The sequence below is a fragment of the Aedes albopictus genome, chromosome 1 (genome assembly GCF_035046485.1).
Source record: "Aedes albopictus strain Foshan chromosome 1, AalbF5, whole genome shotgun sequence".
NCBI lineage: Eukaryota > Metazoa > Arthropoda > Insecta > Diptera > Culicidae > Aedes > Aedes albopictus.
Genome location: NC_085136.1, coordinates 243,487,726 through 243,510,607, shown reverse-complemented (window position 1 = coordinate 243,510,607; position 22,882 = coordinate 243,487,726). Strand labels below are relative to the sequence as shown.

General features: G+C 41.6%; 1 protein-coding gene across 1 annotated transcript in view; it reads right to left on the bottom strand.

Annotated features, from left to right (window-relative positions):
- LOC109412287 (uncharacterized) overlaps positions 1 to 22,216 on the bottom strand; it is a 28,787-nt gene extending 6,571 nt beyond the window's left edge. Inside the window, exons 1-5 of the mRNA XM_019685929.3 lie at positions 21,896 to 22,216; positions 10,155 to 10,447; positions 9,972 to 10,088; positions 7,943 to 9,909; positions 7,646 to 7,884 (exon numbers count right to left, since the gene is read on the bottom strand). Coding sequence (XP_019541474.3) covers positions 7,646 to 7,884; positions 7,943 to 9,909; positions 9,972 to 10,088; positions 10,155 to 10,420 — 2,589 coding nt within the window. The 5' untranslated portion in view covers positions 10,421 to 10,447; positions 21,896 to 22,216. The remainder of the gene's footprint in view (positions 1 to 7,645; positions 7,885 to 7,942; positions 9,910 to 9,971; positions 10,089 to 10,154; positions 10,448 to 21,895) is intronic.
- Between the last annotated feature and the right edge of the window lie 666 nt (positions 22,217 to 22,882).

The following is a 22,882-nucleotide window of genomic DNA, read 5'->3' as shown; positions in this document are numbered from 1 at the left end:
TTGCACCTTTGGAACCTTTAAGGATATTGCGGTTCGTGACAGGATTTTGGCCGGGCTAAGAGACAATTCTCTACGCCAAAGGCTGTTGAGCGAAGAAAACTTAACTCTACAATCCGCGGAGAAAGTTATTGCTACGTGGGAGTTAGCAGGTGCAAACAACAGAAATCTTACAGGTACAGGCACAAGTTTAGAACATATAGCGTATCTGAGAAACCAAGCAAGGGGGCCAGTTGGTTCAACTCTTAATAAGCTTGCAAACACTTACCATTTGGCAAATAATTCCGCTCAGTCTCATTCATATCGAGGTCCAGTGAAGACTAGGCTTGGGTTTAGGTCGAATGATCGGGAAGGTTTAGAAGACAGATTCAAGGACAGGAGATTCAATACATATAGAAACGACCAGTACAAATCTAGGGATTGGAAAAAGGAGGGTCATAGGCAGCGATCAAGTTATGCAGATCTTATATGCAGCTTTTGTGGAATAAAAGGGCATGTAAAGCGGAAATGCTTCAAACTTAAAAATATGAGAAGAGACACGGTGAACATGGTGGACGATATTGATTCCGGCCGTAGCGTAGAGGGACATGTCAGTGAGCTGATGAATCGAATGCGAACGGACGAGTCTGAAGATGAAGGAAATAATTCAGGTGATTTATATTGCATGATGGTGTCTTCAATTAATAAAATTAACGAACCATGCTTAGTTGAAGTAACAATAGAGAATAAAAGCCTAACTATGGAGGTTGATTGTGGGTCATCTGTAACGGTTATCAGTAAGAGCAAATACTTTACGCATTTTAAGGATCCTTTAAGCAAATATGATAAACAATTAATAGTAGTCAATGGGGAAAAACTAAGGGTTGAAGGGGAGGCAAAAGTCTTAGTTGAATTTAAGGGAGTGACGGCACAATTGCAACTGTTAGTACTAAATTGCAGCAATGATTTTACCCCTTTGATGGGACGAACATGGTTAGATGTTTTTTTTAAAGATTGGAGATATTTTTTCTCAAACTCGTTGACTGTTAATAATATGGCTATTGATACGAGTAACGCTGCTGAAGATATTAAGAAAAAATTTCCCAATGTATTTTTGAAAGATTTTTCTACACCGATCAAGGGTTTCCGAGCAGATTTAGTTATGAAATCGGATGAACCAATTTTTAAGAAAGCGTATGATGTTCCTTACCGCTTGAAGGACAAGGTTATAGATTATTTGGATCGCTTGGAAAAAGAAAAAGTAATAACTCCTATTAAAACCAGTCAATGGGCATCACCAGTGATAATTGTCATAAAAAAGAACAATGAAATCAGATTGGTAATTGACTGCAAGGTGTCCATAAATAAGGTTATCATTCCTAACACGTACCCGTTACCTGTTGCCCAAGATTTATTCGCTGGTTTGGCGGGCTGCAAAGTTTTTTGCGCTTTAGATTTAGAGGGGGCATACACTCAATTGGAACTAACGGAAAAATCTAAACATTTCATGGTAATAAACACAATAAAAGGCCTCTTTACTTATAACCGATTGCCTCAAGGAGCAACATCAAGTGCATCTATATTTCAACAAATTATGGATACTGTTTTAGATGGCATTGATTACGTGTACGTTTATTTAGATGACGTCCTTATAGCTGGAAAAGATTTGAATGAGTGTAGGGAAAAGTTGTTATTAGTTCTAAAAAGATTATCAGATGCAAACATAAAAATAAATTGGGGAAAATGTAAATTTTTTGTCACACAATTACCTTATCTTGGACACATTATTAGCGAAAAAGGATTACTACCCTGTCAAGACAAAATTTCCACAATTCAGAGGGCAAAGGTGCCAAGGAACGTGACTGAATTGAAGTCCTTTTTAGGGTTGATAAATTATTACAACAAATTCATCCCACATTTGTCGTCAAAGCTACATTTTCTTTATAAACTTCTAAGAAATGACGTCAAATTTAATTGGGATGAGAATTGCGAAAAAGCATTTGAGGAGGCTAAAAAGTCATTAATAAACACACAATTTCTAGAGTTTTACGACCCGAAGAAGGAAATAGTTGTTGTGACTGATGCATCGGGATATGGTCTTGGCGGAGTAATTGCTCATATTGTGCATGGAACAGAGAAACCTATATGCTTTACATCTTTTACGTTAAATGACGCACAAAAATCGTACCCCATTCTACATCTAGAGGCTTTAGCTCTGGTGTGCACCATAAAAAAATTTCACAAATATCTATATGGCCAACACTTTACGGTATATACAGACCACAAACCTTTAGTGGGAATTTTCGGGAAAGCTGGAAGACACTCAATATTTGTGACGAGACTACAAAGATATATTTTAGAATTATCTATTTATGATTATGACATAGTGTACAGGCCTTCGGCAAAAATGGGTAACGCCGATTTTTGCTCCCGATTTCCATTGGAGCAGACAGTTCCAGCGGAATATGACGTAGAAATGGTAAGAAGTATAAATTTCGGTAAAGAGTTCCCCTTCGACCATAATCAAATAGCAAAATTAACAAAAACTGATAAATTTTTACAAGGCATAATTTTTTATCTAAAAAATGGTTGGCCAAAAAGATTAGAAAAGCAATTTATAGATGTGCATGCAAATCAGGAGGACTTGGAAATAGTAGATGATTGTCTACTATATCATGAAAGGGTAGTTGTACCACAAGAAATGCACGGTGAAATTTTGAAACTTTTGCACGCGAATCATTCCGGAGCGGTAAAAATGAAGCAATTGGCTAGACGTACGGTATACTGGTATGGAATAAATAGGGACATACAAAATTTCGTTGTTCGGTGCGATGCTTGCAACGGAATGGCAACAAGGCCGAAACCTAAGGTGACTTCTCAATGGACACCTACCTTGAGGCCTTTCAGCAGAATCCACATCGATTTTTTCTATTTCGGACATCAAACCTATCTTTTAATAATCGACAGCTATTCCAAATGGTTAGAAGTAGAAAAGATGAGTAAGGGTACGGATGCTGGACGAGTTTTGAAAGTATTAGTCGAATTTTTTGCAAGATTTGGTTTGCCTGATGTTGTGGTGTCGGACAATGGTCCCCCATTTAACTCTGTAAATTTCGTACAATTTTTAAAAAGGCAGGGAATAGAGGTGATGAAAAGTCCACCATATAACCCCTCGAGTAATGGCCAAGCAGAAAGGATGGTCAGAACAATAAAGGATGTGTTGAAGAAATTTTTATTGGATGAAGAATACTTAAACATAGATTTGGAAGACCAGATAAATTTATTTTTGTTCAATTATAGAAATAATTGTTTGACGGAAGATGGAAAATTTCCTTCGGAGAATATTTTTTCTTTTGCTCCAAAGCAACTTATTGATTTAATTAACCCAAAAAAACATTATAAGAGACAAATGTCTGAACAGCGTGTTTTAACAGGAGACAATGGTTTGGGATGTAATAATAATGCTAACTTGACAACCGACCCTATTAACAATTTAACAGAGGGTGAGGAAGTATGGTTCAAAAATCATAACCCTCACATTACGGCCAAATGGTTAAAAGGGCATTTTCTCAAGAGATTCTCTAAAAATACATTCCAGATCGTGATTGGAAACGTGCCAACTATGGTCCATCGAAATCAGCTTAGATTACCAAGGCGCTCGGAATCCCCTCCCAAACCAATGATAACGTCATCAGTTGAAGAAGTAAGAGTTGCAACGAACCAGAGGGTTGCAACGAATCAGATGGATGACAGCAGCAACGGAAATGGGAGAGGTCCTGAGGTTGCTGTGCGACTGAGACGAAAACGAAGGAACTCCTTCTCTTCCGAAGACACGCCACGAAGGTCCAAACGAGTGCGAAAACAAAATATTGATAAAAATTATGTGTATAATTGAACTTTCTATAAGATAAGGTGAACTAATGTGTTTTCGAATTTTAATGAAGTTTTGTATTGATACAGCTCGAATTGAAATCAGTGTATATTGATAGTATAAGAAAAAAAAAGTTTCGATTGGTGTTATGTAAGCTCTTAAGGGTGAAGAGCTGTTATGTCCCTGTCTAATGACGGAGATAGCGAACGAATGTTCGCTCTCAATGTAATGCGCGTAACGCTATCGAATCATATAAACTGAGAATAAACACGTAGAGCAGATGACTCTACGTCTGACGAGCTAACTAGAAACAACCCTCTTAGTATTCTCAAGCTATCTCCGAAAGTCTGTCTCTAAACATTACAGTTTTATTGTAGCAATGTACATGCCACTTAACCTAAAGAGCGCATTTAAGGATGCAAAGCAATTACTTTACTACTGGCTGTCTCAATAACCTTTTGTAGCTAGAAAGTAAAATCAATCATTGATAAGTTTTAATAACTAATTTAACACGGCATTCTATGCCTTCATAAAGCCGGTCGATAAATTTGTCGAATTGATACTTATGAAACCATAATAAAATGCTTTACAAGAGTGTTTCGTTTCCATAAATGCCACTACTAAACCATACGAACATCCGGCGGAGCGGCTATCGGTGGTCACTGTTATTTATTTTTTCACCATTGCGAGGAGTAGCGGAATGCTTTAAGGAACCACAATTTGCTAGCAGGTATTATTTGGAGAGTAGCAATCTTGTTATCCAGGTCCTTCCACGGAAATAGGACCTGAATAGATAAACCGATCACCACGCGGGACGCAAACACCATGTCAAATTGGAAGGTTCGGAGACGACAGAACTCTGAGTCGTCAAGAAAGCCGTTTGCGAAATATGAACTGACGCGGCTCGATGGTTTGCTACTGAGTGTGAAATAGTAGTATTTATATACCTACTTACATGCAGCCGCGATATGGAAGCGCTTTTGCACAATGTAAAATGAGAACAATTTATGCGAAAGATGATTCAAATGTAAACAAAGCGGTGCACTTGTCAAATTCTTATCCGGCTGCTGTTCGATCTTCACAAATGTTGAAAAAATGCTGAACGGTTTAATATCGGCTTTTAAAGCAACTTTTTGGCATGTAGGGTCTTGTACCATTTGGGCAGGTGTACCTATTTTGGGCACTTGTCGCTATAACTAAGTCAATTTCAAACCGATTGATTTGGAATTTTGTATAGAGTTGGGCAAGTACAGTATCTAACTCTGTACAAAAATTCAAATCAATAGGTTTGAAATTGACTTAGTTATAGCGGCAAGTGCCCAAAATAGGTACACCTGCCCAAATGGTACAATACCCTATTCGGTGTTCATAAATGCGATTTTAAATTTGTTTGTATTAATGAATGCTTTTATAAAAGCAAAGCAGCAATGCTGATAAAAATGAGACTTTCGCATTCGCCATATTAACTGCAGAGATTTTCGTTGATATGAACTGTAATTTAGAACGTATTTTTATGTCACAATTCGTATTATTCAGCATCATCTTGCACAAAAACTGTGCCGGGCTATGGAAGAAACCATAACAGGAATGTTTGAGGCAAATTTCGTCAAAACTGCTATTTCAGCGAAAAACTTAACGACATTTTGTAATAAAATATTTTGAAATATTACAGATTTCGTTGGGGGAACTTGTTTTACACATGTTTTACGGCACTTTTCACAGTAAATTTCATTGGCCCTTGGAAACTGAGGCACTATATAGCAAATAACTAGCCTTGATATTTTGTAATTTTGGAGCTTCACTGAAAGATTATTTATTTTTTAAGATGAATTTATCGAAGCAATTTATTATTTATAAATGCCACAATGTTACCATGAATGCCCTCGCTAGTGAAAGCAGCAGCTTTCAAGACAGAATGACCTGGAGAAGGTTATTATAAATGTCATACTACTTTATTGCAATTGATATTTAGCACTCTTCACAACCTTCCTAAGGGTGGGCCAACTGGCCAGATTCCATTCTATATGACGTTTTGGTAGAAGCAATGAAGATGTTATTGATTTGATATGTGTTTTATGGACATTGATTTATAGCAACCTTGTAGTACAGAATAAAACTAAAAATGTTACTTGGGGAGCTTCGTCTGGAAGCTCTAGGAAGCTTTATCTGGATGCTCAAGAAAGCTATGTCTTGTAGCTCTAGGGAGCTGAAGCTGGCAACTCAAGACAGCTTCATCTTAAAGTTCTAGGGGGCTTCGTCTGAAAGCTCTAGAAAACATTGTATGCAAGCTAAGCTCTAGAAAGCTTCGTCAGAAAGTTCTAGGGAGTTTCGTCTAGAACCTCCAGAGTTTCATCTGACAGCTCTCAACAGGTTCGTCGGGAAATCATAGAGGTCATAGTTCTAGAGAACATCGCCTGAAAACTCAAGAGGGCATCGTCTAGAAGCTTTAGAGGGCTGCGTCTGGAAATTCTAGAGAACTTCGTCTGAAGACGCCACAGAATTCCGTTAAGAAGCTCTAGAAAGTTTCTTCTGAAAGCACTAGAGAGCTTTGTCTAGAAGCTTCAGAGAACTTCGTCTGGAAACTCCAAAGAGCTTTGTCTGAAAGCTCCAAAGAGCTTCGCCTGGAAGCTCCAGAGAGCTTTGTCTGTGAACTGTAGAGTATTTAATTTTAAAGCTCTAGAGAGCTTCGCCTGGAAGCTCCAGGGAGCTTCGCTTGAAAATTCTAGAGAGCTTCGTCTGGAAGCACTCGGGAGCTTCATGTAGACGCTCCAGAGAGTTTTGTCTTGAAGCTCTAGAGAGCTTTATCTAGAAACTTCAGAGAGCTTCGTCTTGAAGCCCAATAGAGCTTCGTCCTGAAGTTCTAGAGAGCTTCTTCCGTAAGCTCTAGAGAGCTTCGATCTGGAAACTCTACAGAGCTTTGAAGAGAAGATCCTAAAAGTTTCGTTTGAAAGCTTTAGAGAGCTTCTTCTGGAAGCTCTAGCGAGCTTTTTCAGGAAGCTCTAAAGAGCTTCGTCTGCAAGCTCTAACGTGCTTCATCTAGAAGCTTTAGAGAGCTACATCTGAAGGCTCTAGGGAACTTCGTCTGGAAGCTCTAGGGAGCGTCGTCTAGAAGCTCTAGAGAGTTTCGTCCGGAAGCTATAAAGAGCTTCGTCTGTGAGCTTTAGAGGGCTTTACTTGGAAACTTCAGAAATGTCTTGAAGTTTTAGACAGCTTTGTTTTGAAAATCTAGAAAGTTTCAACTGCACACTTCAAAGAGCTTCGTCTGGAATCTCTACAGACCTTCGACTAGAAGCTCTAAAGTTTCTTCTGAAAGCTCTAGAGAACTTCGTCTGAAAGCTCTAAGGAGCTTCGTCTGAAAGCTCTACATAGCTTCTTCTAGAAGCTCCAGAGATTCGTCTGGCGGCTCTGAAGAATTTTGTCTGGAAACTCTATAGAGTTACACCTGCAAACTTCAGAGTGCTTCATCTGGAAGCTTTAGAGAACTTGGGCTGAAAGCTCTAGTAAGGTCATCTTGAAGTTCTAGAGAGCTTCGTCTGGAAGCTCAAGAGAGTTTCGTCTGAAAGCTCTAGAGAGCTTTATCTGGAAACTCTAGAGAGCTTCATCTGTAAGCGCTAGAGAGCTTCGCCTGGCAGCGCTAGAAAGCTTCGTTCGGAAGCTCTAGAGAGTTTCGCCTGGAAACTTTTGAGCTGCATCTGGAAGCCCTAACCAACGTCGTTTGTATATGCTCCAGGGAGCGTCGTTTCGAAAGTTCTAGTCAACACCCTCCCTAAATTACCCTCAAAATCCCACCCTACTCACATGCGTCAGCTCGTACGCCGAGTCGAACAGGATGCCGTACTTCTTGTCGTGCTTGGCGCAGATGTGGTTGGCCACGTGGAACGAAAACGCCTCCATGTCGAAGGAATTCTGCGTCACAACCACCGCCGGGCAGTTTAGCTTCTGGTACGAGCTTGGCGAAACGATCTGCATGTTGGCGTAGCACGATCCGTGCACCTCCATCGGGAGCGACGCGTGGTAACCGGGCGAGATGCAGTCATCTGGAAAATTTCGGGGGTCGATTAGTTGAGAACATCAAAGATCAAGCTTGATAGTTACCCTCTTCCGTGGTCAGCACCGAGTTGGCATCGTCCTCCTCGACGAAGATCTTCACAATCTTCTTGGTGCAGGTGGGTTTCTTCTCCGGCTTTGCCTCCTGTACCGTCGTCCCGTTGCTGCAACCGAACCCGGTCAGATCCGCCGCCTTCAGCGGAAGAAGATTGTCCGAGTTGAAGTTCTCGTTGTTGCCCTCGTCGTCCGCTTGAAGTTTCTTCTCGTTGAACTTCTGGATGGCATCGATGAAGAATTTGGGGATGTCCTCGGCGACGGTGGCGGCCCCGCCTCCACCAGGGTAGATGTAATCCTTCGGATCAAAGTTGGCCATCTTGATGAGTTGTGCTGCGGTTTGAGGAGTCTGGGTGGTGCGAGGTGTCCCAACTGGAGAATGGTGACGATAGTAATTTGGAGAGCGAATCCCTGGTGGGGATCGAAGGTAACGGTTACCCACGGGAGATCCACAAGGTGACCGAAAGCCATGGTTCGGGGATGCTCGATGGAGATGGGTAGTCATTTCATATCCAGGATGCGAAGGACTGCAGATCAGGGCTTGACTAGTGGACCTGGTCCGGATTTGGTTCCGGAGTCGGTTGAACGGGACAATAACATTGTCCCCATGGCTACTATCCTCGGAAAATTCGTACTTCTTGTCGGCTAGGCGTCGCTTTCGGAAAATGCTGATCTTTTCGCATCGTTCGTTGTCTTCGGAGAATTCGTAGGCCTTGGAAGCTACGTCGTTAGGGCCATCGGTTTGGCTAGGAACATTCGGATCAGCCGATCTGCTTCCAATAGAGAGATACGATCGTCTTCGTAGCGGTGTCCGTCCATTCGGGGTGGACGATGAGGAACATGATGGAGTTCCGCTCGATTCGAGCGGAGATTGAGTCTTAGTTGAATTGGCAGCACTCGAACGTTGGGAAGCACCACATAGTAAAGAGTATGGTCCACTGGAAGAACCCGCCGAAAGCTCCACCCGAGTTACATAGGATTTGTGGACATCCGGCGTAAGTCTTAGCTCTATGTTTGTATTGTTGCTATGGTTCATCAGTCGGATGTTGGAAGTCGGCGAGAGGGCTTCCGAGAGGCGGGCGGCTGCTCCCCGGGTTATCATGGAACTCCGCGGGGTAGCTGGTGGGCCCCGAGGATCACAGGTGATGACCAGCTCGTCAAAGTTCTCTGGACATTGGGCAACCGCAGTCGAATGAGATCTCGAGGAAGAAGACGAACTGGAGGACAACCTACTGGTGGTACGATTATGGCCTAGCGAGGAATACATGGGTTGGGAACACTTTGATTCGAAGGTTTCAGTCTCATACTCGGCAAAGTCGGCAATAATTTGATCGGCTATGCTCAGGGATTGCGAAGGGGCAGGAAGATTTGGCGCAGGAAAAATGTCACTAGTGGAAGGTTTGAGAGGTTCTGACTTAGAGACAAAGATTTTTTCCTCGACGAGATTCATCGGCTTCAGCTCTATTTCCGGACTCATGCGTGGATATTTGGAAATATACTTGCTACTAATGACACCGGATAGCACCTTCCGAGGACAACGACTCGTGTCCAGCCGAATGTTAATGGTGTGAATGAAGCTGTTTTCGCTCATGATGATGTACCCAGGACAGTTCAGATTGTACTTCGGGTTAAACTTAGGCCCCGAATCCGAGTTCCGGTACTTGGTATGGATCGTCATGTTGCAGTTGATACAAAGCGAACCCTGGCCACCACCATCTTCCTCGTCTGCCGTCCTCATCTGTTTACAGTCCATGCAACCCAACTTCGGCACCCGCACAACGGTCACGTAGGAATCCATATCCTCTTTCTCGCTGGCCCCGTGGACAATCAACAACCGCTGATCCGTTTTCCACTGCGTAATGGATACGGTTTTGATATCATCGACACCATGATCATCGAAGAGACACACCTGGAAGTACTTGCTCAGCAGGAAGTGCGGTCGGTAGATCCAGAAGTACAACCTACAATGTTCCACGATAAAAATCAAGTATTGCATTTCAACTCTCTAATCTTAAAAACTTACTCATATTTATAGTTGGACGAAAAGTTGTACTCATTTGTGATAACCTCTTCGTAGTCGTAGGAAGCTTTATAGCTGAGCAGGAACTGGCCACATGCAGATAGGCCCATGAATACGTGCCTAAAATATGGAAGATTATATGTCAACTACCTGCAAACCATCAACTAGAACCCAGCCCATCCTTACCCCTTCAGATAGCAGTAGGGAACGATCTCCTTCAAGCAGAAGCTCAGATGTGCGGGAACTTCCCGGAACGCTTCCCGATGCGATCGTTTGTTCAGCCCAGTGCTAAAGTACCCGCAGTGTTCACGATTGAGCACCTTGAGCAGGACGTTTTCGCACCGGGCCGAATCGTTCGAACCGGTAAACCGACTCGGTACAGGTTTTCTCCTGAAACTACTGCTGCTGCAACCAGCCTGCTGGGAATCCTCCCAGTCCGGACTCAATGGCATGTTGCTCCGCTCGGATGCGAGCCTTGCCTGTAATTTAAGCAAAGATAGATATGCTGCATCATAACATAAAGTGAATGAAAAAAGCTGCGAAAACAACTATTATAATGGTGAGCGGGATGAGCTCGACGGATAGGCTTCAAAAATAGTCAAATATAGATTTGGTAGGAATTTTCTTGAATTTTGATGCCGATATGGTTACCAGGCGGCACGGTAAAGGCTGGGTATGCTGCGCAATTCAGATCCCATTGTGATCCACTAGCCTCTGCCCAGCAACTCCTATCTCTACCTCCTCGTGGTACCGGCCGGAAATTATGAGCAACCTTAGGGAAGATCGGGTAACCAACCCCGGTGGGAACTTTGGTCGTAGGCTGACAGGGAAGGGGGGGGGGGGTACTTCGGCAAACCTGAGCGTCTGTTCTCCAGGAGGAGCGGCTCACAACAGCGTCTGATCCCCATGTTAGGGGCGGCTGATCTACGTCCGAGTGCCAGGGAAGGACTCTAAGCTCAACTGTGCACTATGGTCCTCCGGAAAGTAGGGGGTTGGTGTCAGGCCCTACGAGCCAGCCGTAAAAAACCATTGTAACGGAAAATCAGCAACAGAATAATACGAACCGAGACCAACGGAAACGACCCCAGCGAACAAAAAGGACTTGCGATTGGAAACTCGGTACGTGGAACTGCCGATCTCTCAACTTCATTGGGAGCACCCGCATACTCGCTGATCTACTGAAGGACCGCGGGTTCGGTATCGCAGCGCTGCAGGAGGTGTGTTGGACAGGATCCATGGTGCGAACGTTTAGAGGTAATCATACCATCTACCAGAGCTGCGGCAACACACGCGAGCTGGGAACAACTTTCATCGTGATGGGTGATATGCAGAGGCGCGTGATCGGTTGGTGGCCGATCGACGAAAGAATGTGCAGGTTGAGGATCAAGGGCCGATTCTTCAACTTCAGCATAATAAACGTGCACAGCCCACACTCCGGAAGTACTGATGATGACAAGGACGCATTTTATGCGCAGCTCGAACGCGAGTACGATCGCTGCCCAAGCCACGACGTCAAGATCATCATAGGTGATTTGAACGCTCAGGTAGGCCAGGAGGAGGAATTCAGACCGACGATTGGTAAGTTCAGCGCCCACCAGCAGACGAACGAAAACGGCCTACGACTCATTAATTTCGCCGCATTCAAAAATATGGTCATACGTAGCACCTTTTTCCAACACAGCTTCCCTTATCGTTACACCTGGAGATCACCACAGCAGACGGAATCTCAAATCGACCACGTTCTGATTGACGGACGGCACTTCTCCGACATTATCGACGTCAGGACCTATCGTGGCGCCAACATCGACTCCGACCACTATCTGGTAATGGTTAAACTGCGCCCAAAACTCTCCGTCATCAACAATGTACGATACCGGCGGCCGCCCCGGTACGATCTAGAGCGACTGAAGCAACCGAATGTCGCCACCGCATACGCGCAGAATCTCGAGGCAGCGTTGCCGGACGAGGGTGTGCTCGATGTGGCCCCTCTAGAGGACTGCTGCACGGACAGAAATGTAGTCTGATTAATATAACTTTCTCCTTAGTTCTCTCAAGCTTCGATGACATTCTTTGTATAACTGATTTGATGTCTGCATCAAGCATATGGTTCGTTTGAATCAACATCATTGCACACCAACTATCAAATGCCTCAACCAAGCATATATGGCATTACTTGAAGCCTTGCTTGAACCCGTGTCGACCGAGCCTCCTGGCTGCTGTAATTTTTCATCATGGCGGCGGTAGTGCAAAGAGTGTTTTCATTTTGTAATAAATATGATAAACCGGAGTGCAAGGATAAATTCTTCCTGGACGGATTCCCCCGGACATTTTGCAAGCCAAAAAACACGTATCCTGCTGGAGAGGCACAAAACCGGATGGATGCCATGGTGAAGTTCGTCATCGACGACAGTCTGCTGGTGCGCCATCACGTGATTTATCAGATCAGTAGTGGCCGATCATAATACGGAGAGTTCACCCCTCTGAAGGTCCCAATGACAGACGGCGTGACGATAATGCCTCAGCGCTGGTGAAATTCCTGGAAGCCTACCACAAGCAGACAAAATCCCTGACCAATTAATACTTCGCCCTGTGTGGCCTGCACTTCCGATCGATGCCGCCAGTATCTTCACCAGCTAGCGAAAAGGGTGGGATTGTAGGAGACGGCGGCGATCAATGAGGGTGGAAGGTCAGTTTTTTTGTTGCTCCTTTGAGGAAATAAAGAATATACAAGGAATTTTTTTGCTAACCAAACATTTCTGTAATGGTGGTATTTAGTACAATGTGTTACAGTTAGAACAAATTGCACTAAATACAACCATTATAGAAATGTTCATCTCTCATTAAAGATTTTCTTGATTCTAGAAATGCAACATAACCTTATTTGAACAAATTTTTGCGATTGCTCAAAACAACCATCCGATATAGTTAGTTTGAGCCTCAAGTTTAGGGTTAAGTCGAGTATAAAGGTGCTTGAATCTCAGGCCTCTGACACGGCCTATATCAATGCATTGGAATCATGGTAGACAGGATGTCCTGGGCGCTAATAAATAGCGCCCACTGTCAAATGCGAAAACATCAACAGTTTTTTTGTTTAACGTTTATTTTGGGTTGTTGATCAGTTTTTGGAATCATTTTTTCCATCTGTTATGATCACAAAACACGTCAAACTCACTTTAATATTAATGTACGGTAAGAGGAGCATCCGATTAGTTGAATAAAGCAACCCAACAAACACGCATTGTGAATGTGATTTCGTGTATGGTTCACAACATCAAACAAAAACTGCGTTTGTTGATTACACGCTCGTTTTAATTTGCACGAATATGAGTATAAGGCAGTTAGATATTGGCTACGATATATTTCATTCATGCCAGGGGCCTGTTGAATCTACCATGATAATAAATGAACTGTCAAATCATTAACAATAACTATTGTTGATGTAAGCATAATATGATTGAGTAAACCATTTTTGTTACTCTAATCAGTTCATCAATTTAGATCATTTCAAACTTCTGTTATGCTTCGCCCTATGTTAATATGCGTAATACAATCTCAAAAAAGGATTATATAAAAGTCAGTGCACAAATATGCTTGTTCGCGACCGGAATATGATTGACATAACTTTATTTTTTTCTCCGTGTGGAGTACAGTCAAAGCAGCCATCAACAACGCAGCCGAGAGCACTATCGGGTACGTAGAACGGAGTCGACGAAACGATTGGTTCGACGAGGAGTGCAGAGCGGTTCTGGAGGAGAAGGATGCAGCGCGGACGGTAATGCTGCAGCATGGAACCCGACAGAATGTGGAGCGATACAGACAGAAGCGGAAGCAGCAGACCCGTTTCTTCCGGGAGAAAAAGCGTCGCCTGGAAGAAGCGGAGTGCGATGAAATGGAACTGCTGTGCCGTTCACAGGAAACACGCAAGTTCTATCAGAAGCTCAACGCATCCCGCAAAGGCTACGTGCCGCAAGCCGAAATCTGCAGGGATAAGGACGGGAGCCTCCTGACGGACAAACGTGAGGTGATCGAAAGGTGGAAGCAGCACTTCGACGAGCACCTGAATGGCGAAGAGAATGTAGGCACGGAGGACCAAGGCAGCGGAGGAAATGACTATGTTGGTGCAGCAGAGGACGGGAACGAACCAACTCCCATGCTGAGGGAAGTTAAGGAGGCCATCCACCAGCTCAAAAACAACAAAGCGGCTGGTAAGGACGGTATCGCAGCAGAACTCATCAAGATGGGCCCGGAAAAGTTGGCCACCTGTCTGCACCAGTTAATAGTCAAGATCTGGGAAACCGAACAGCTACCGGAGGAGTGGAAGGAAGGGATAATCTGTCCCATCCACAAGAAAGGCGACAAGTTAATGTGTGAGAACTTTCGAGCGATCACCATTTTGAATGCCGCCTACAAAGTGCTATCCCAGATCATCTTCCGTCGTCTTTCACCTAAAGTAAAAGAATTCGTGGGAAGTTACCAAGCCGGTTTCATCGACGGCCGGTCGAAAACGGACCAGATCTTCACCGTACGGCAAATCCTCCAGAAATGCCGTGAATACCAGGTCCCAACGCATCACCTGTTCATCGACTTCAAAGCGGCATACGACAGTATCGACCGCACAGAGCTATGGAAAATTATGGACGAGAACAGCTTTCCCGGGAAGCTGACTAGACTGATAAGAGCAGCGATGGACGGTGTGCAGAACAGCGTAAGGATTTCGGGTGAGCTATCCAGTTCATTTGAATCTCGACGGGGACTACGACAAGGTGATGGACTTTCCTGCCTACTATTCAACATCGCCCTGGAAGGTGTTATGCGACGAGCCGGGCTCAACAGCCGGGGTACGATCTTCACGAAATTCATCCAATTTGTCTGTTTTGCGGATGACATGGATATTATTGCTAGAACATTTGGAACGGTGGCAGAACAGTACACCCGCCTGAAACGTGAAGCAGCAAAGGTCGGACTGGTGGTGAATGCGGCTACATGCTGGTAGGTGGGACTGAGCGAGACAGGACAAGCCTTGGCAGCAATGTTACGATAGACGGGGATACTTTCGAGGTGGTAGAAGAATTCGTCTACCTCGGTTCCTTGCTAACGGCTGACAATAACGTGAGCCGTGAAATACGAAGGCGCATCATCAGTGGAAGTCGTGCCTACTATGGGCTCCAGAAGAAACTGCGGTCAAAAAAGATTCACCCCCGCACCAAATGTACCATGTACAAGACGTTAATAAGACCGGTGGTTCTCTACGGACACGAGACATGGACGATGCTCGAGGAGGACTTGCAAGCACTCGGAGTTTCGAGCGACGGGTGCTAAGGACGATCTTCGGCGGCGTGCAGGAGAACGGTGTGTGGCGGAGAAGGATGAACCACGAGCTCGCTGCACTTTACGGCGAACCCAGCATCCAGAAAGTGGCCAAAGCCGGAAGGATACGATGGGCAGGGCATGTTGCAAGAATGTCGGACAACAACCCTGCAAAGCTGGTGTTTGCTAACCATCCGGTTGGTACAAGAAGGCGTGGAGCACAGAGAGCACGATGGGCGGACCAGGTGGAGCGTGATCTGGCGAGTGTTGGGCGTGACCGACGTTGGAGAGCTGCAGCTGCAAATCGAGTATTATGGCGGCAAATTGTTGATTCAGTATTATCATGAATTTTATGTTAACTAAATAAATGAAAATGATAAAAATCGGACGTTTACATACCAAAACTCAGTTGAACTATAAAAGGGCACATACTATCTGAGTAGTAGCCACGATTTTTACTTTTATGAAAATAGTTCGAACAAAATATTCATAAATTTAACATTAGTCTCAAAAAGTAACAAAAACGTGAGCCGCAAAACGTTGCCTGCAAAACAATAAAAACAAAATTTCCCAAAAATAATATTCTATATGCGGATTCTATACATAATGAGCTATTTGAATTTCCATTTTACTTTTTAACCCTTTCCTTCCCACGACTTTAAACGACTATATCTATGCTAAAAGGCGTTTCCGAAAAAAGTGCTTGAACAAAAGTTACTGCAAATTGGCTAAATTTTTCGAAATCAATAAAAAAAATTGGTTGTAAATCAACAGGTTTTTGATTGTTTATCAATAGTTCCACTATTGAAACAAGTAGTTAGTAGTAGTAACCTTATGAGGTTAAAACCATATTTTTGAAATAATTGCATCATATTCATCTAATTCTATTTGTCCCGAGTTCGCCGAAAATCGATGGTGAAACCATGGGAAGTAGAGGGTTAAAAATATTACAATATCTTTGTTATATTCATATGTTTTGAAATATTGTACCTAGACGGGGTGACTTGTTGCAACACTCATTTTCTTAACAATTCAAAGTCCACAAAAACCCTGCCCTTTAGTTCAGAGAGGGTTTGGGCAGCGTCCTGCCAACTTGGTCGAGGCAGGGTTCTTGGGAGAACAAGTAAAGGGTTTTTGAAAGATTATGTAATTTAATTTATTTTGAGTAAATAAAATCTATTTTTTCCCAAACATGTTACGTAATATTTGAACAGCTTCATCAACGCTGATATTCTAAAGTGCTAGAATGATGCATTGAGCTTGTAGGGATCCCTTGAAGATGGGATGTAAATCATTAACTCGCGATCGCGCGTTTTCGTACTTCAGGGAAAAAGTACATTACATAAATAAACGATTTTTAAAATACATCCGATTTGTTGAAAAATTAATGATTTGCTATCCATGTCCGTGGAACCATTCTGAACAGCCATTGAGTGAATACATTGGATTGTTACATATTTTCATCTTGCGAATCAACCAGCCATATAAAAACTGAACCCAGTGTATCACCACAACCTCTCTACTGTACCGAATAACAACTACTAATCATATCCTTTCCTTCCCTTCTTTTCTTTTCCCTTCTTTTTACATGAGCAAAATAACAACTCCGAGTATTTCTATCACCACGGCCACATCTAATTAACGTCTCAACCAACACTGGAACGACCACACTGATGGGGCTACCACCTTGGATCTTGCTGGGCGTGGGGCAGCGTTTCTTACTCAGCCGCTGGATGCCAGAACAGACGCTGTTTGAGCCGCACCTCCTTGGTGAACAAACGCTCGAATCGTACCTCCTCAATCTAGCTGAAGTCAGAAGGACAACAGTGCCCAGGCTGCACTACCAGCTAAGCATACAACTCTTAGCTGGCGGTCTTTGTCATCGCTTGACCCGTGGAAGCATGAGGTAGGAACTTGTGAGGACCAGAGCTATGTTGGACGCTCTCTTTATCGACTCACCGTTTTGCAACCCAAATGAAGAGGAATCGTGAGTAAAAATCATAAAAAACACCTAAGGTAAGAACATAACAATTCTGTTTCCAACGTGTGATTAACCATCAAATAGATCCACTGGTCACGTGTAAGACGTATTTTTGACGCCGGAACGTCGTGACTTGACTAAACTCGACAGAAATGGTTCACTACTTGACTAGGTGGACATCGTGACAGGTTCTATACGTTGGCGTTTTCAATGTAGTTGGCATTATAAGAATAACGTGAGAGTAGGAAATGTTTATATAGACATGACCGATGCTGAGAATCCTAGGGGCTCCCTTAGGTGTATTTATCATAAGTTTACTCCAAGCACTGTGACGCTGAGACAAGTTTGCTTACAGTTGAAGCTTTTATGTTAACATTCAAATTGACTGCTATTAGAAGATTGTGAAGGAAATTATTATTTTAAAATTAGGTTTGTTTATTTTTATAGATTCTGTTAGGGATGAGTACACCATAGTTGATGGATGATCTTTATTAGTTTCAATTGCTAATACAATAACCAACTAACCGACCTTACCTTACGACCTGACTTAGTCGATATTATGACAATAAAAGTAAAAGAGCAGGAGTTATGATGTGATCATAATCAAAACTTAATCTTATTTTTTGTCAGGATCCAGAAACATGGAAAACTGTAGTACCGTCGTTGGGGGTGAGAATGGGTCAAAAAAAGATACTCGAAGATTGTTTGTTAAATAACAAATACAATTGAAGTCAGAATAACTTTTTATTTGGTATGTATACTCTTCTATGTGGTATTGATAGTTTAGCAAGAAAGTATTACATTTTATGAATTTCTTACTAAACTACAAATGTTTGAAAATTGACCCAATCTCACCCCTTAGAGGGGGTGAGAATGGGTCAAAGCATTCGAAATAAGTTAATTTTATTGATCATATCTAGTAAGCCTACTTAAAAAAAACAATGTAACCATGACTAAAAAAACTTTGGTAATTTTAAAAGATGATTAACCCACCTAATACAACCGAAAAAAATGTTGAAATTTGATAAAATCACGTTTGTATGTTGTATCGCTATTTTTAGCCACCATAATCATCCTCATTTAAAGTTTCAACCTCCATGAAAGGAGGGGGGATTACAATGAGGGAGGAACGCATTGAAAGATTGCATGAGAAATGTTTGACCAAACCAAAATTCGACGTTCATTCATTTTCCGACATTGTACTATGTCACCGGTTTTATAGCCCCTGTATTTCTTAATTCCCACTACTGTCTGGTAGTTTCAGGATATTTCCTTAAAATTTCAAAAATGAGTGGAGAAGAAGAGCGTTTTCAAGTCTATTTTGCGAGCTTACGATATTGCAGCACACTAAACGTTAAATGATGGTTAAAGGAGCTGTCCATGTCCATGTTTATTGTTATAAATAATTTTAGGCACTAAACGTATGAACACACTCGCTTGACACTTCTGCGACATATTTTCGAAAAAAAACGTACTTTTATGAAGATACGGTAAACATGGCACCACTCTAACATCAAATGGGGACTGGATAACAAGTTGAATTTTTAGTTAAGGTTATGTGCACTCGATAACTTGCTTGACCCAATCTCACCCCCATTTTTAATATTTAGACATAGGGTCGAAAATATTGAATTTTTATATAAAAAGTTCATTGACAGCCCACTTTTTTCGTTGCATCAACCAGGTAATACCTACAGCTAATCACTTATAAGAAAATTTATGGTTAGGTGTTTGTGTGGAACATTGCGAAGGAGAAATTTTTTCACAGTGATTTACTAGTAGTTTCATCATATACGTTTAGCCACAATTTGAACAAAAAACGATTATTGCTAAACATCTTTTTCTGCATCATGACGTGTAAAAACATCTCCTCTTTAAAATAATACAGAGTTTTCAATATAAATTACCCATAGCTGATGAGCTATTTCAAATTTTATGTTTCTCCGTTTTGACCCAATCTCACCCCCCAGACCCATTGTCACCCCCATCGACGGTAATTTGAATGTAGTATAAACTATGCTATGATACGGTGGACATAAGGATAATTCAGACTTCATAGGGATACAAGAGATGAACACAGAGAAACAAAAGACGACTAGCGACGACATAGGATACATTAACTGTACATTAACATAAGGCGTTCGACTGATAAGTTTTATGTCCGCAACATCAAATGGAAGCTCAAAAAGAGAGTTATTTGAAGATGATTCCAGTGCTGTAGATGACCAACATCGGTTCATCATAAGGCCGTTCGCAATGCTGTTTTATTTTGTATGGCGAGTTTTAAAAATTTTAAAACTCGCCATACAAAATAAAACAGCATTGCGAACGGTCTAACAATATTGGTATTTAACTTGAAATAACTTTCAGAATGCACAATGTAACTTGGGATATTTTTTGATTATTGTTTGGAGATGATGTCAGAAAAACTAGTTGCCCATACCGGCTACAAACGCTAGTTCTGATAATTGTCACTGAGTAGTCTTCAAAAGTATCAAAACATTACATTTCTAGAGCTTCCACAAAATACGGGTGTGATGGGAACAGTAAGCGACACTGTATTTTTGATAACTACTACGACCCAATACTAAATACTGCGCACTTTGCTCAAGTTGACGACATCGTCTAGTCCATCGTGAGTATTGGTCATAGTAGGGGGAAAGTAGGGAAAGGGTCCAGGCTTTGCTTTCAGCTGTCCTGCAGCTCCACCTGGTCACTCTATAAAAAAAAAAAAAAAAATTAAAGTCCACAAAAACGAAATATTGTTTAACTAATAATTCACCAGCAAAAGTCTGAAGGATCATCATATGAACTGAAAAATTTATTAAAACTTATGTTAAATTAACAATTAGTAGCTTGGTGTTTTAAGCCCAATATTTCCATATAAAAATTTACAACTCAATTTCCTGTGTAAAAACAAATGCAAAAATAAGTATGTCAGTTAAACGATATCACAATAGTAGCAAGAATACTTACCAAATATGCTTGAAACTAAAAATTAATATCTACGTGTTTGAAAAGGGATTCACATTGAGTGTTGCAAGTCACCCCACACGACGTTTTGTATCAAAAACGACCTTATTTGGATTTTTCAACATGAAAATTAAATTAATCTATAACTTGTTCACTCTATTTTAGAGAGGGGCCGGCTATCAAAACTATTACAAATAGTTTGAATTTTAAAATTGAGTTTAATCAACATTTTTTGTTAATTGAAGCTGAAAAGTGTTGCAAGTCACCCCGTTTGACGGTAACCAGTTCTCTTTATAAGTAATATTATAGGTAGTATCATTTAGTTAGGGATCGTACACAAATAACGTCACGCCCTTGGGGGGGAGGGGGGGTTTTGCACAACGTGACGACCCTTACAAAACATATTAAGGTCCCATACAAAAAGTGTGACATAGGGGGAGGTGGGGTGGGGGTTGAAAAAGGTCGGTTTTTGCGTGACATATTTTTTTTTTTTTTTTTTTTTTTTTTTTCTTTATTATAGAGATTTTTAGCCGGTGGCTAGTTCATCTCTGTACCGATATTTGCATACATAATTTGACATAATTTGTGTATCACCCCTTATCCACTAGTTTTTTTTTTTCTGTATGTTCGTTTCCTTGACCTAACAAAAAGTGTTAAACTAAAGGCTTACGTTTTACTAAATTAATACAAATACAAGAGTACTTAGAAGTAATACAGGTTAGCTTTTTGACAGATGTTTGACCAAGTGTATCATAATAAATATCTTTGCCGTCTGTCAACCGATTTGAGTTCTATTGACACCAAATGAACGCTACAACATCCTAGTAGATCGCCCAAAAAAAATATTTCGATTGGACATTTGGTTACAGAGATATCTTTTGAAGAATACTTAGGATTTATACAATTAAACTTTTTGAGAGATTGTTACTTCGAAATGAGTAAAATAATTTGATATGTTAAAGCTCCTTTACGCACGCACGCATAAGAAAAATGCTGTGTGCATAGATGGAGATATTGTTTTTAAGGAGTCTGTTGCCAAGTAAATTTGAGAAATTTGTACTATGAGCTGGCACGTCGATTTGTCGGTGGTAGAACGGCACCACTAGTGGAAAAAGTGCAATGATTCAAACATTACTGTGAATAATTTAAAATTGGATTATAAATATTCTGTTATCGTTGTTATTCTGTCAATTTCAATGTTCAATTTAAAATAAAATTACAAGTATTGATAATTAAACAAATGAAAATCACGAAAAAGTATAGAATAAATCCATACAAAACCATTAGAATCCGATATCAATCAGTTATTCCTCCAAGGTCTAAGGAGAAATGCTCCCAATTAATTGCCGCAAAGATCGCAACAAAAATAGGATTCATTTCAGATCAACGAAGAAACCAGAAAACCGGTTTCCCCACATCAGCAAGCAAGCGGCGGCGGTCACTCGAGCGAATTCTTGAATGGGAGGAAGAAAAGGAAAAGTGACTCCCCGTCGTTGGTTGCTTCCGAGCTTCGTCAGCAAAATTTCGATGCAGAAAAAGAAAGGATTCTGAAGCTAGGAACGAGAGGAAGGCATTTTGCATTCTTGATCGGACGATGGCATGAAAATGCATAATACCCCTCATAACATTCAAATATAGGAAAAATAAAAAGTTCAGCTCTACTTACCCAATGAAAAATCCTTTTTCCCCCGAGGCAACAATCAATCAATCACTTTCGTCGGCCATCCATTGCGTTGCGTCTACCAAACTTTTCACCTCAATTCACAATGCCTTGCACAATAACACTTGCCTATATTTTCCCTAAAAACGGAGCTAAATTCCTTATCTTTCCAATAAAAACTCCAAATTATAAAACAATGTCCGACTTTTCCTTCTTTTTCGGGAATGAAGATCGACGCACATCCAGATTCACACGCACTGAAGAAGGTGGCGAAGGAAAACGACGACGACGACGAACGAACGAACGCGAACGCGACGTTTGTGTGCGCGGATGCAAGAAGAAGCGCATCGTGAACGAAGGCGAATGTCAATGATGGGTGACCGACACAAACTACGTAACGGTGATTGAAATGCGAATCTAATAACTTTTGAAAACTACAGTGAAATTGCACTTTCCTACTGAAAAGGGATAGTATTAAGAAAATATGCTTATTATTTGCTTATGAAAATAATTAATGACTGTTGACTCATTAGGAATAATTCAGGCCAAACATTTCAATAGGTCCTATCTGCATTTGAGAGGCTCTCTTTGTTTACTTTCTCTTTCAATTATTACAATGTAACGGTACACTTTTCAACTATTTTTGCAGTACAAATCAAAAGACGATTGTTTTGACCATCGTTCAATGCAAGGAGGCAATCAAAATACAAATAAACAGCTGAGATATTAACGAAAGAGAGAGAAACCAAAGAGAGCCTCTCTTCTGCAGATTGGACCTTTAGACATGTTTGGCCTGAATTATTTCCACAAACATTAATCAAAATGATGACTATGACGTTGTTGATGCATGACCCTGAAACTAAAATCAAAACAGAGAGAAGAAAGCAGTGAGAGACAACATCAAGAAGACCGTTGGCAGCAGAGCTGTCAAGCGTGCACTCCGCGGTGCAGAAAAGTGCAACAAGTTCAGCTCAGCGTACACCAACGTTTGTT